Raw genomic sequence first — 13,597 nt, 5'->3', positions numbered from 1 at the left:
TATATACAGTGAGTTCCAGGACAGTCTAGGCTACATAGTAAGACCCTGTCGCGGGGTGGGGCAGGGGGGCAATTTTGTACCTTGCCATCTAAAGCCAGCTTATCTATCCACCCTTGCTGTGAAACACCCACCTCAGGGCTCATCCATATCCAGGTCTTCTTGCATGCAGGTGTACACAAAGATGGAGGCTGGATGGAGGCTAGTGCCGTCTTTGGAGAGCAAGGATACATGTCGGTAGCCTAGAAACAGGCAGAAGAATTGGATCAGGAAGGGAGCCACAGTTGGGATATTGGCCAAGAGTCTAAGGTTTGTCTCACCATGTTTCATGCAGGTCCAAGGCAGGGTGTATTGGCCTATAAAGTTATTTCGGGATGTCCTGCTATAATCCTTTACCACAAAACGCAGCATAGCAAGTTCAGGCACCTGGATCTGGAAATAGAATGTCTCCCCCCAGTATGGATTAATACCTGAAATGGAGAGAGGAATAAAGAAACAGACTGACCGTCTTCATTAGGCCCATATGCAATTGCTTTCCTTGCATATCCCTGCATTCTCATTTAGTCTGGATGCCAGTCACTATTTTACAAGTGAAGACACAGGTGTGATATACATACAGAAGCAGGGGCTAAAGAAATGGCCCAGAAGTTAAAAGCACTTGCTCCTTTTCCAGAGGGCCTGAGTTTGGTTCCCAAAACCCATGTCTGATGGATGAATCACAGCTGCCTATAACCCGGTCCAGGGAATCTGATGCCCTCTTTTGTTCTGTGCACACACAGGTAGGTGGTGCACACACATCCACATAAATAAAAAGAAATCTTTACAAATTAAAAGCATAAGAACTTTTTCCAATCCATAAGCCTGTAAGGAGGGCCAGGATTCCCTGGGTGGTTTTACTTTGTCTCCCATGAGGGTACACAGTCACATGGACTGCACCAAATGACCAAATGGAGGACAAAATAGAAAGGAATCTGGATGGATACTTCCCCATGCCCAGTCTCTCACCATTGTTCTCCACATAGCTGGTCTCTTGCTGCTTTGTGTCTTCAGGAACACCATAGAGCTCTACTCTCACCAGTGGATCCACAACGGTTGTCTCTTTGGTTTTGTCCACTTTGGGGAGTCTTTGACCACTGATCACCTGCAACCAGGACATGAACTTCAATGAGTCCTCATGAGTCCGTGCTTAGCCCAGCCTTCCCTCACCCAGCCCTCACACCTTTGAGAAGACAGGACTTGCACTATAGGTTCAGAGTTTGCAAAATCTTGCATAGATAGTGTATTCTAGTTTCCCACCTACAGTTTTAAAGGCTTGAAAGTAGGCACACCAATTACAATTTTCTATAGTTCTTACTGCGCACCAGGAATTGTAAGCACTCTTTAACTGATAGTCCTCACAACCTTTTGAGGCAGGTTATAACTACCCCTATCATACAGATGACTTTACTGAGTGTTACAAGTTAAGGAACTTGGCCAATGTTGCACCACTAGAAAGTGATTTGAAACTAGTCAGTTGGCTTCAAAGTCTTCAATTGAGCCAGGGTTTCTTCCCTCTTATGATTTGAGACAGTTTCACTATTAGCTCTGGTCTGGGATTAAAGATGTATGCTACCACTCCTGGTGGAGAATTTTCAACCAATTACACTCCTGTCACATTGAGCCACCCCACCCACTGTCATACACATACACACTTGTATTTCAGCTATTCCAGGTTCTCAACAATTTGTCATACCTGGACTACAAGGATCTGGGCTTTATAAAGACTAACGGGCTTCATGGGATTGAAGGAACTCTGGGTATCTCTCAGGAATTCTGGCTTCAGCACATAGCCAGAGCCCCCATTCTGGCGGAAGAGCCCATCACAGATGTCCATTGCACTTCCTGCAGTCTGCATGTTCATGGCCACTGAGAATCCCAGGGGGAGAAAGAAAACATCACCTTGGGAGCCGCGTATGATGATACATACTTGTAAACCCAGCACTCAAGAGGCAGAGGCAAGAGGACTCCCACAAGGTCAATACCACCCTATTCTACACATCAAGCCCCAGCCAGGGCTGTATACCCTGTTTCTCCCCTCTCCCTGCTTCCTTGCTTCCCCTCCACCTCCTACTCTCACTTTCATATACACACACACATACACACCTAGGTATGTTTGTATTACATGCATGCACACACATCCTCCTTGGCCTTCTTAACCCCCTTTTCAGGGGGATTAGAAGGTAGTAGGTATAAGGATGCCTGCTGGAGTTAGGATGCACACTTAGAAGACTGAGGAAAGGGCTGGAGCAATGGCTCAGTGGTTAAGAGCACCGACTGTGCTTCCAGAGGTCCTGAGTTCAATTCCCAGCAACCACATGGCTCACAACCATCTGTAATGAGATCTGATGCCCTCTTCTGGTGTGTCTGAAGACAGCTACAGTGTACTCATATATACATAAAATTAAAAAAAAAGTTTAGAAGACTGAGGAAAGAGGACATAGTTTGAACCCAGCTTAGGCTATAGAACAGAGCATGGTCCTCAAATCAGTGTCTGCTGCAAACATTCCAATAGATAGGACCATGTTTCGCACCTTTTTATTTCCCTTAGTACTCCTTTAAAACATGCCCCCTAGGCTCAGTGGTTAAGAGCACTGACTGCTCTTCCAGGGGTCCTGAGTTCAATTCCCAGCAACCACATGGTGGCTCACAACCACCGGTAACAGATTCTGGTGTATCTCAAGACAGCTACAATGTAAATAAATAAAATGTTAAAAAAAAAAAAAAAAAAAAAAAAACAACATCCCCCTAACCTCCACTGCCATTTTCTCTAGGGAATTTACCTCCCATCAGCTGATTCTCCACTCCCTTCCTCCCCGTCCCTGCTGCCTCCTCACCCATTTGGCAGCCAACATTCCAGTGTTCCTGGGGGTTATAGTTCGATGAATCTGTCCTCAGACCACTGGGGTATACACGGCATAGCTGTCTGGCATTGTGCTGTACAAACTCATTGCCTGTAAGGGTATAGAGAAGGGGATGGAAATTCTGTCTCTAAGGTGGGTTCTCCTGCTTCCCTGGTCCCAAGGACTCTTTCTACTTACTTCACTATTCTTAAAATCAGGCTGGCTCCAGAAAGGTGACCGCCTCCCCAACATTTTTTTTTTTTTGCTCACTCTTCACAAATCTTTTGTGGGTTGATAACATAACTTAGTGAAGTGCTTGCCTAGTGGGCATAAAGCCCTGGGTTTGCACCCGGGCACTGCGAAAACTGGCAATGGTGGTGCACAGGATAATTCCAGAACTTGGAAGACAGAGACAAAAGGATCAGAAGTTCAAGGTGATCCTTAACTACAGAGCAAGTTCGAGGTCAGACTGGGGTATATGAGACTATCTTAAGCCTGCTCTTAAGTTTCTGAACTCCATCTTTCTATTGCTTCCTTGTTCTGTTTCTTGGGATTTACTTCCCTGCCTGCTAGACCTGAAGTGACCCATTCCACTTTTCTCCTGACCTGCCTCCCTGATGAGGTTCTTGGCCTTGGACTCAGAAAAGGATGAAATGTCGTAGATGTGGTAGTTTTCTTTGGAGTGAGTGAAGCTGCAGAAGGGAGCAGTCCTCAAGTAGACAACCAGGGCAGATAGGTCTGGGCATAGGATGGTTGTGGAACTCTGGAGAAGAAACTGGACAGGGAGAAAGTATTGAATTTGGCATGGTCTGGAGAGAGAGAGAGAGAAGAAGCTAGTGGCCATCCAACCTAAGCCTCTGCCCACTGCCTCCCCACTGTCTCCCTCCTGCCTCACCTTCTTTGGCAAGAGAATGGACTCAGGAATGGAATTAGGAGCCTGGGCCAAAACATGAGCACAGATAAGCAGACAAGACATCGGACACTTCATAACCTGGGGGTGAGGATGGGAATAGAGGCAATCTGCATATACTGCACAGATCAGTTTCAGTTCTGAATTTGGAATGTCATTTCTATGCTACATCTGGGGTAAAGAGTCTTTACTATTTGTAAACAAAGAGGCATCAGTCTCCCTGCCTCTCTTAAAAACAAATGAACAATAATCATCTTCGGTCAAAATGTATACGATCCTTGCATGATGATGCATGCCTTTAATCCCAGCACTCAAGAGTCAGAGGCAGGTAGATCTCTATGAGTTTGAGCCTAGCTTGGTCTTGACAATGAGTTTCAGGTAACCCAAGGATATGTATTGAGACTGCCTTAAAAGACAAAACAAACCAAAAAGCACGTGAATCCAGTCAGAGCCATCAAAGAATGATGGTCACAAAATCCACACTGTAAGAATCTGAGGACCCCAGAGTGTTATCTTTGGATTTATCTCCTTAATTCCCATCGTCATCCCTACATATGACAACAGACTTAAACACCACAGCCTCAGAACAGGATAAGTCATAAGTCAGCTGCGTAAGCCATGCAAGTGCACAAGACAGAGAAATGCAGACATCACTTTTGGACCCTGGAGGTCCCACCAACACTACCTTTTCTCACTTGGCCTCCCCCTATTTGGATTGCTTCTCCTCAAATGTATCCTTTCCAGAACATTTTCTCTAACTAATCCATTATAGATGAGTCTGAAATCACAGCATTCAGTGGTCCAGAAACTTCTATTCAGGCAATAAAATAGCTATACACACACATACAGAGAGAGAGAGACAGAGAGACAGACAGAGAGAGAGACAGAGTGACAGAGAGACAGACAGAGGCAAAGAGAAACAGAGACAGAGGGACAGAGACAGGCGAGTGACATTCAGATTTGCCTTTAAGGAGTTTGTGAAAAACCAAGTTTTGTCCAGAGTCACTTAAAACCCTTCATCTCTCCCTGCTGTCCTTGTCTTCTTTCTTGAACTTGCCTCTCTACCCATCAGAAACTATCTATTTACCCTACCTGAAACACCCCATGCCACTTGGACCCAGGAGAGAGCCAAGCAAGGGTTTCAACTAGAGAGGTTCTACATTCGTCCATTTTGAATAAGAAGCTTTGGTCTAAGATTTCGTGATCCAGGACGTTGGGAAGCCACCACAATGCTTGTGTAGATGGCAGCAGATGGCGCACAGTGTTGCTGTAGATGGCATAATGCATAGTGATTCAGTAGAGGCCTTTCTCCTCTGTGGCTCTCCACCCTGGCTAGCTCTAGACTTTTCAGAAACAGGACCTAGCTTGTAATGCATGCTGACAAAACATCATTCCAAAACAAACAAACAAAAAACCAAACCAAACCAAACAAAAGAAACAACAACAAAACTTAGTCCTGATTCACCTTCTTCTTGTTCTTGCTCTTGTTCCCAGAGGCCTGCTCCTGGGACTCGGGCTGAGACTGCATGTCAAGCTCAGCGGAGGCTGGGTCCAGATCTGACCCCTCATCTTTCTCCAGCTCTTCTTCCTCCTTGTCAGACTCAACAACCTCAATTGTTCTCAACTTCTTTCCTTTTACCAAGATCTTCCCCCGAAGCTGCTAGAGGACAAAAACAGAGACATGTCTACTTGTCTGTTCAAGTTCCTCCTGAAAATAAGTGGAGCTCTCACCATCTCAGAGACAGAAGAAGAACGTGGGCTGTCAGAAGTTTCCTAGACAGGAATTGATTCCTTAATACACTTGGTGGAGTCACTTATGTTCAAACAAATGGATGATGTTTCACGTGCAAATGGATGATGTTTCACGTGAAAAAAAAAGAATCAATAGGCCCCCCTCACACTGTGCACACTGAAATCCCCTTAAAGATTTGCATATATGAAGGGCATAGGAGTATGAAGAGAGACAGTTTTTTTGAATAGTCATATAGTAGAAGAGTCTTTAGAGAAGACATGAATTGAGAGGTGGTCTCTCGAGCTGTAGTGCCAGCACTTTGAAGGCCTAGGCAGGCAGGACTAGATGCTAAGAAGTGGCAAGCATGCTAGCACACACTCAAAAAACTCAGAGCAACAACAAAAGCAGAAGCCCTTCTTTTCAATGTTTGCCTTTATGAATCATCTCACTGTGGAGTTGCTTGTAGTTATTTCTCTTCTGTTGGTTGCATTTGGTATTTTTTTCTAGAGAGTAGTTTGGCAATAATAATCAAAATTGTTAAAATGCAATCTGTGTGTGTGTGTGTGTGTGTGTGTGTGTGTGTGTGTGTGTGTGTGTGTTTTGAGCAAAGGTATCATATAGCATAGGCTGGCTTTCAGCTCACAACATACTAGAGACAGGTCTTGAACTCCTGACCCTCCTGATCCCACCTCCCAGATACTGGAATCACTACATTTGGCTAAAATGTAAACTCTTTGGCCAACACCTTTACATACTATAATACCACCACCAATGTCCTATCTAGAATGCAAACACTTTAACCCAGAAATTCAAAGAAAGACTGAATAGGGTTGGGGATTTAGCTCAGTGGTAGAGCGCTTACCTAGCAAGCACAAGGCCCTGGGTTTGGTCCCCAGCTCCGAAAAAAAGAAAACACACACACACACACACACACACACACACACACACACACACACACACACACACACACAAAAGAAAGACTGAATAGACCAAGCACATGGACAAGATAAAAAATTAAGAACCCAAGTGTCTGCTAAGTGTGGAACTGAATAAATGACAGCCCTACATTGCGTCAGCATAGAACAGCACACTGAAGAGCTAGAGAGGAAAAGATAGTGCTGGGTATGTAGTTCAGTGGATAGTGTGCTTGCCTAGTATGCACACGCCTCTGGCTTCAACCAACTGTGGTGGCACACACCAAGTCATCCCAGTACTGGGAAGTGGAGAAAGGAGGATGAGAGGTTCAAAGGTAACCTGGGCTACATTAGAACCTGTCTCAAAAGAAAAAAATGTTGGACAGTGTGGGCTCACCACTTGAGTGGCAAAAACAGGCTGGCCTGATCTACAGAGTGAGTTTCAGGACAGTCAGGGCTGTGCAGAGAATCCCTGTCTCAAAAGAGGGGGAGGGGGAGGAAAATATATTCATGAAAACATACATATGATATGAAACTTAAAAATATTAACAATAATCCCATTCATGGTTTTTCTAATATGAATTTGTACATATAGACATGCGCGCGCGCGCGCGCGCACACACACACACACACACACACACACACACACACACGTTTATTTAAGCGTTTAAAAAAAATCTGAAGGAGCTGAAAAAGGTGGCTCACTTAGCCAAGTACTTCCCCAACATGTACAAGGCTCTGAGTCTGAGCCCCAGCATATCATAATCGGGTGTTGCAGCACAGACTTGTAATACTAGTACTTGGGACACAAAGGCAGGAAGAACAGAGGTTCAAGGAAAGGTCATTCTTAGCTATATGTAACAAGTTTAAGACCAGCCTAGGCTTCATGAGAACCTGTCTCAAGGAGGAAGAGAATCAGGAGAAGAGGAAGGAGGAGGAGGAGGGGAAGGAAGAGGAGGAAGGGAAGGAGAAGGAAGGAGGGGAAGGAGGAGAAGAGAGGAAGGGAAGGATGGGAAGGAGGGGAAGGAGGGGAAGGAGGAAATGGAGGTATTGGTAACAGCTTGAAGTGCAGCCCAGTGGTACAGCTTAGCATCAGTGAAGTTTAGAGATGAGTGAAAATAAATCCACTGGGCCAGCAAGATGGCTCAGTGAGTAGAGGCACTTGCCAAAAGCCTGGTGATCACAGTTTGATCTCCATGACCACATAGTAGATGGAGAGAACCATTCCTGTTGATCTCCACACTTGTGTTTTGCCATGGCACATATACCACTACCACTCCTGCCTCAAAACAAAACAAACAAACAAACAAACACAAACAAACAAACAAATGCGATGTTAAACCTATTGATATATAATGCTATTGACATATAATGCTATGGAAGTGGCTAGAATAATAATGGGGGAGATTTCCCTTTCTCTATATTGCTTGAAAAGTCTTATGAATTATAAGCTATCAAGAAATATTAAGGGCTTGGGACGTAGCTTAGTTAGTAGAGTGCTTTCCTAGAGTACAAAAGACCCTGGGCTTGATCCCCAGCACCACAGAAACTAGGCATGGTAGTGCATGCCTAAAACCTCAGTACTTGGAAGGTGAAGAGAGGAAGGTCAGGAGTTCAAAACCAGCCTTGGCTACATGAGATCTTGTCTCCAAAAACAAATAAACAAACAAAAAGAAAACAAAACCCCTCATCAACAGGTAAGATGGCCCATCTAAAGATAGGAGGAGACAGGAATGTAGAAGGAGCCATGGTGAGATTGTGAAAGACATAGTAGGGCCTGGCTGGGCCACAGAGTCCCTACCTCTGGCGAGGGCATTATATCAATCAGTTGTTCCTCTAGGGTGGTACTCAGCAGCTGCTCTCCCAGGATCGCAATCAGATGGTGTGCCATGGTCTTCTGCTGTTCCCAAGTGCAGTGGTTATCCAGAGATAAGATGAGTGGGTAGTCTGACGACTGGCAGAGAGGAGGGGTTGAGACACTCAACTATAAACCCTATAACCTCCTACTCCAAGTCCTGGATCCCTAGGCCTCTACTTGTAAGCTCCAATGAATTGCTGATTGCTAAACTCCCACAACCCCATTATAGGATTCTGTGAGAACTTGATAAATCTCAGGTCCATTCCTTGGGACATAGTCACATATAAGGGACACTGCTGAGACCCTAAGTCTTATACCAAATCTGATCTAAGTCATTCGGAGGCCTTTTGAGTTTTCAGTCTCAGTGTGGATGTCAGATTATTCCTTTAGTTATGATCTCATCATCTGTAGATTCCTATTGTCCTCCAGCCCAACTCACCCATGTTTCTGTTCCTGTCCCCATCTTCCCCTACATAGGTAAAAGACAGTTTTAACTAATTGCTAGTATGAGTACTGTATGAATACTAATTACCAGTAACAAATGCCACACTTATAGTAATCCTTTAATATTTGTACTATGCTTTAGAGTTAAAAACTTCTTTTATTGGGGCTGGAGAGATGGCTCAGCGGTTAAGAGCACTGACTGCTCTTCCAGAGGTCCTGAGTTCAATTCCCAGCAACCACATGGTGGCTCACAACCATCTGTAATGGGATCTGATGCCTTCTTCTGGTGTGTCTGAAGACAGTATACTCACATACATAAAATAATAAATAAATAAATCTTTAAAAAAAACCTTCTTTTATCAATTGGGCAGTGGTGGCACACACCACTTGGGAGGCAGAGGCAGGTGGATCTGAGTTTAAGGCCAGCCTGGTCTACATAAGTGAGTTCTAGGACAGCTACGGCTACACAGTGAAACCCTGGCTTAAAAAAGCAAGCAAACAAACAAACATGCAAACTATATATTATATATAATATATTATATAAAATAAAATAACAAAAAAAACCCTTTCTTTGTCTGTATCACACTGCCTGCATTGTTCATCTGCCCTTCCAACCCTCACCAGTTACATTTTCCCCCAACCTTCTTGTCTTTTTTAGTGTTATTCCCAACCTTGGGCTACTACCTGGAAGGCATATTGTGCTAATGTTGCCAAAACATCTTTGAACAGGATACGAGAGGTCAGTGTACGCCCATGATAAACAACGGGCTCTCCGTCAGGTCCGTCCCACGTATCCACCTCCACACAGCGGCACCCCCGTTTCAAGGCCCTGCAAGAATCCCAAACCCCCAGAGGCAGGAGAAGTCACAGTGTGATCTCCCTAAAGAGCCGCCTCTCACTTCTCTGGAAAGCACCCTGCTCTCTAGCACTCCTAACCAGAGCACTTTGAGTGCTATTTCTCTACATAGACATCTCAGTCCACTGGGCCATGGCTTCAGCTCCCATCTATCTCTGCCTAGGCCCAGTTTGTAATCTTTTTTTTTTTTTTTTTTGGTTCTTTTTTTCGGAGCTGGGGACCGAACCCAGGGCCTTGCGCTTCCTAGGCAAGCGCTCTACCACTGAGCTAAATCCCCAGCCCCCCCAGTTTGTAATCTTACACATTACCTCACAATATTTCCACTATTGTGGATTCTCTCCAATCCAGGCATGTGCCCCCCCCTTCCCAACAGAACTGAACCCAGGCTGCCATACGTGCCTTACAATGTGTACCCTTTAAGCTACCCAGTCGCTCAGTCGCCAGTGCTATAATCTGTCTGATTATTCGGTCCCATCATGACTAATCACAATAATGGCAACCACCACTTATTAGCTACTGACTGATAGTTTGTGCCCTTTAGTCTTCTTAAGAACCCTGACAGAATGGGCTCCGTAATCATCTAGATTTCCCAGAGAAATGTACAGAGGTTAATTAGCCCCCAGAACACCAAGAGAACTAGAATTTGACCCAAAGTGGATTGACTCCAGAGTGGATTTAACTCTACCGGACATTGCCTTTCCTTGAAGGCAATGGTTCTCAACTTGTGGAACCACAAAAGTTTGGCAAACTTCTGTCTCCAAAAAGTTACATTATGATTCATAACAGTAGCAAGATTACAGCTATGGAGTAGCAACAAAAATAATTCTACTGTTGGGAGACACCAGAGCACGAGGAGCTGGATTAAAGGGTCGAAGCATTAGAAAGGCTGAGAACCACTGCTTTAAAGCATCCCAAGTACTAACCCAAAACAAGCATCAGGGGTCCTAAGTTCTCAATTTTCCCAGCTTGTGGCAAAAAGAAGGATCCATTTATTCATAGGATTTTATCACCATTCTGCTAATGTCCAAGATGCTCTCCAAGTGCCTCAGGGATCCAGGGATCCTAAGGTCCTAAGCTGTATCTCAGCCTCTGTTATCTACCCCTTAGCTTCCCACACGCAGTCCGTCTCATGGGTAGGTCCCCCTCATACCGCCACGTACCGTATGTATCCTTCAACGCTGCTCTGGCCACAAAACTGGTCACCCAGTAGGTAGGTGTTGTGAGAGGAGTTGATGTAGTAGTGACTCAGAGGCTGAGTCATATCCTGATAGATAGGGAGGCAGTCGGGGTTGAAGATGTTTCCATCCGCTGAGCAGAGGTAGCTGAGGAAGCCATCCTTGCTCAGCACACGTAGCAATCTGCCTAGGGTGTGGAGTGGGGGCCACGAGAGTGAGAAGCTCTAAGTAAGAGGTCCAGCATACACACAAGCCTATTCTCCAGGCCCCTCCCTTGGGGTCCCATCTAAGGGTAGGTGCCTATTCCCAGTCAGCAGATCCCAAATGTGCCACTTGTTGTATCTCCCATTTACAATGTTCCTTCTTAGGTTGGTGGCTCAGTCTCTGCAAAGGAGAGAGGGGATTAGGGGGTTGGGGGGAGCTCTGCGAGGAGGGACTGGGAAGGAAGGCAGCATTTGGGATGTAAAGAAAAATAATTAGTTAATTTTTAAAAAAAAGTTCTGGGGCTGGAGAGATGACTCAGTGATTAAGAGCACTGACTGCGGGGTTGGGGATTTAGCTCAGTGGTAGAGCGCTTGCCTAGGAAGCGCAAGGCCCTGGGTTCAGTCCCCAGCTCCGGAAAAAAAAGAACCAAAAAAAAAAAAAAAAAAAAAAAAAAAAAAGAGCACTGACTGCTCTTCCAGAGGTCCTGAGTTCAAATCCCAGCAATCACATGGTGGCTCACAACCATCTTAATGAGATTTGATGGCCTCCTTCTGGTATGTCTGAAGACAGTTACAATGTACTTATGTATAATAAATAAATCTTAAAAAAAAAAGTCCCTTCTCATAGGCTGTTCCCCAGCTACCTAGCCCCTCCCCCATCTCTCTCTTTAGGACAGGATCTCCCTAGGTAGCTCTAACCAGTGTAGAACTCTATGTGGACTAGGCTTGCCTCAAACACACAGAGTGCTAAGTGTAGTGGTGAATACTTTTAATCTCAGCCCTCGGGAGACAGAGGAAGGAGGATCTCTGAGTTCTAGGCTAGCCTTGTCTACACAGTGAGTTCTGAGTGAGTTCCAAGACAGCCAGAGCTACGTAGTGAGACTCTTGTCTTGGAAACAGAACACCAGCCACACAGAGATCTTTCTGCCTCTCCTGGAATTGAAGGCATGTGCCACAAGGCTCTCGAGCTCACTTCACTCTCTCTCACTCCTGTTTTTCACTTTGTGTTCGTGTATGATGTAGGTGAAGGGGGTACTTGTGCTAGGGCACATGTCTGAAGGTCAGAGGGCAATTGGCCAGAATCTCCTCCCCTCTAGCAGCATGTGGGTCCACAGGCTCAAGCTCGGGTCATTAAGCTTGGCAACGAGTGCTCTGTCCACTGAGTCACCTTGCCAACCCTTCTGAGTGATTTCCTTTTATAAATAACATTTCTATCACTAAAAAAAGGTTTTGCAGGACTTGGTAGTGCACACCTATAACTCCACCACTTGAGGCAGAGGCCATGGGATTTTGACTGGATTCAAGGTAGTCTTGGTCACATCACGAGGTCCTATCTTTTTTCTTTTTTCTTTCTTTTTTTTCTTTTTTGATGGACTTGGTGGGGTTTTAGTGTGGGTTTCTTTTAATGTGCTAGCTATTTTTTTTTCTTTTTTCTTTTTTCGGAGCTGGGGACCGAACCCAGGGCCTTGAACTTGCTAGGCAAGCGCTCTACCACTGAGCTAAATCCCCAACCCCTACTTTTATTTTTTTACAGCCCACTCATTATTCCTATCCCAGTCTACCCTCCCACAGTTCCAAATCCCATTCCTCCTCCCTCCTGTCTCTATGATGTCTCTACCCTCTCACCCCCAAAATCAAGTCCTGTCTTAAAAAACTAACAGACCAAATACTCTAGTCCAGTGTCATCCAACAGAACTGTTTTTGACTGTGAGGGTGCTCTATTCTGCTGTTAGACACAGCAGCCCTTAGATATATGTATTTTTGAGCACTTGATTTTAGTCCATTTAGAGGTACGTAGTTTTTGGAGTATGTTCACAATTTGACAGCACAGAATCCAGTCTCAAGGCCTAAGTATAATAAATCTAGAAAAGTTATTAGCATCATGACCAAAATGCTTGTGCCTTCTTCCTTGGGCCGTGCAGCTCCAGGACCTTGTGACGAGGTGTTTGGAGGGACATTTATCACTATCTTCTTAGGCTATGCTCTTGCTGAGGAATGGTCCTCGACTCCTTCCCTGGGCCCCACTGTTCTAAGTATGGACTTCATCTATAACAACAATGACTAGCAGCTATGGGCGGGCACTCGCCCCTAAGAGAATGGCAGCAGTTTGGAAGTCTCAGTTGAAGGCCCCACTTTTCAACACGATGCTTTGGAATTCAGTTCTCAACATGTGCACATCAGAGGATGCCTCTGGCTCATAGCAGGGGTAATTGATGTAATCCATCCTGCTCTGGGAACAGAAGATCCATTTTTTTCTTCTGACCTCTTCAGTTTTATTTTCTGCCTGGCATGGTTGTACACACTTGTTTGGGGGGTTTTGTTTTGAGACAGGTTTCTCTGTGTAACCCTGACTGTCCTGGAACTTACTCTGTAGACCAGGCTGTCCTCCAGCTCAGGGACCCACCTACTTCTGCTTCCCAAGTGCAGGGATCAAAGGTGTACACCTCCACCATAGCCCAGCTGACTTTATCATTTCCTTCCTTCCTTCTTCCTTTTTTCCTTCCTTTCTTTCCTTTTATTAAAAAAAATTAATTTATTTTGTATATGAGTACTCTCATCTACAAGCCAGAAGAGGGCATCAGATCCCTTTACAGATGGCTGTGAGCCACCATGTGGTTGCTGGGACTTG

The 13,597-nt window shown here is 45.1% G+C and overlaps 1 protein-coding gene across 23 annotated transcripts in view; it reads right to left on the bottom strand.

Annotated features, from left to right (window-relative positions):
* Plcd4 (phospholipase C, delta 4) overlaps positions 1 to 13,597 on the bottom strand; it is a 49,127-nt gene that overhangs the window by 22,769 nt on the left and 12,761 nt on the right. For 9 of the 23 annotated variants that reach the window (XM_008767184.4, XM_063266602.1, XM_039082973.2 and 6 more), the window contains 10 exons: positions 10,751 to 10,952; positions 9,419 to 9,563; positions 8,234 to 8,386; positions 5,252 to 5,446; positions 3,772 to 3,867; positions 3,483 to 3,651; positions 2,871 to 2,987; positions 1,730 to 1,902; positions 1,003 to 1,138; positions 132 to 467 (listed from right to left, as the gene is read on the bottom strand). In XM_008767184.4, the coding sequence (XP_008765406.1) occupies positions 133 to 467; positions 1,003 to 1,138; positions 1,730 to 1,902; positions 2,871 to 2,987; positions 3,483 to 3,651; positions 3,772 to 3,867; positions 5,252 to 5,446; positions 8,234 to 8,386; positions 9,419 to 9,563; positions 10,751 to 10,952 (1,721 nt within the window). In that variant the 3' untranslated portion in view covers position 132. 23 annotated transcript variants of the gene reach the window in all.

The sequence above is a fragment of the Rattus norvegicus genome, chromosome 9, assembly GCF_036323735.1.
Source record: "Rattus norvegicus strain BN/NHsdMcwi chromosome 9, GRCr8, whole genome shotgun sequence".
In the NCBI taxonomy this organism is placed as follows: Eukaryota; Metazoa; Chordata; class Mammalia; order Rodentia; family Muridae; genus Rattus; species Rattus norvegicus.
The sequence above is the reverse complement of the archived record's forward strand: the minus strand, read 5'-3'. Positions and strand labels throughout refer to the sequence as shown.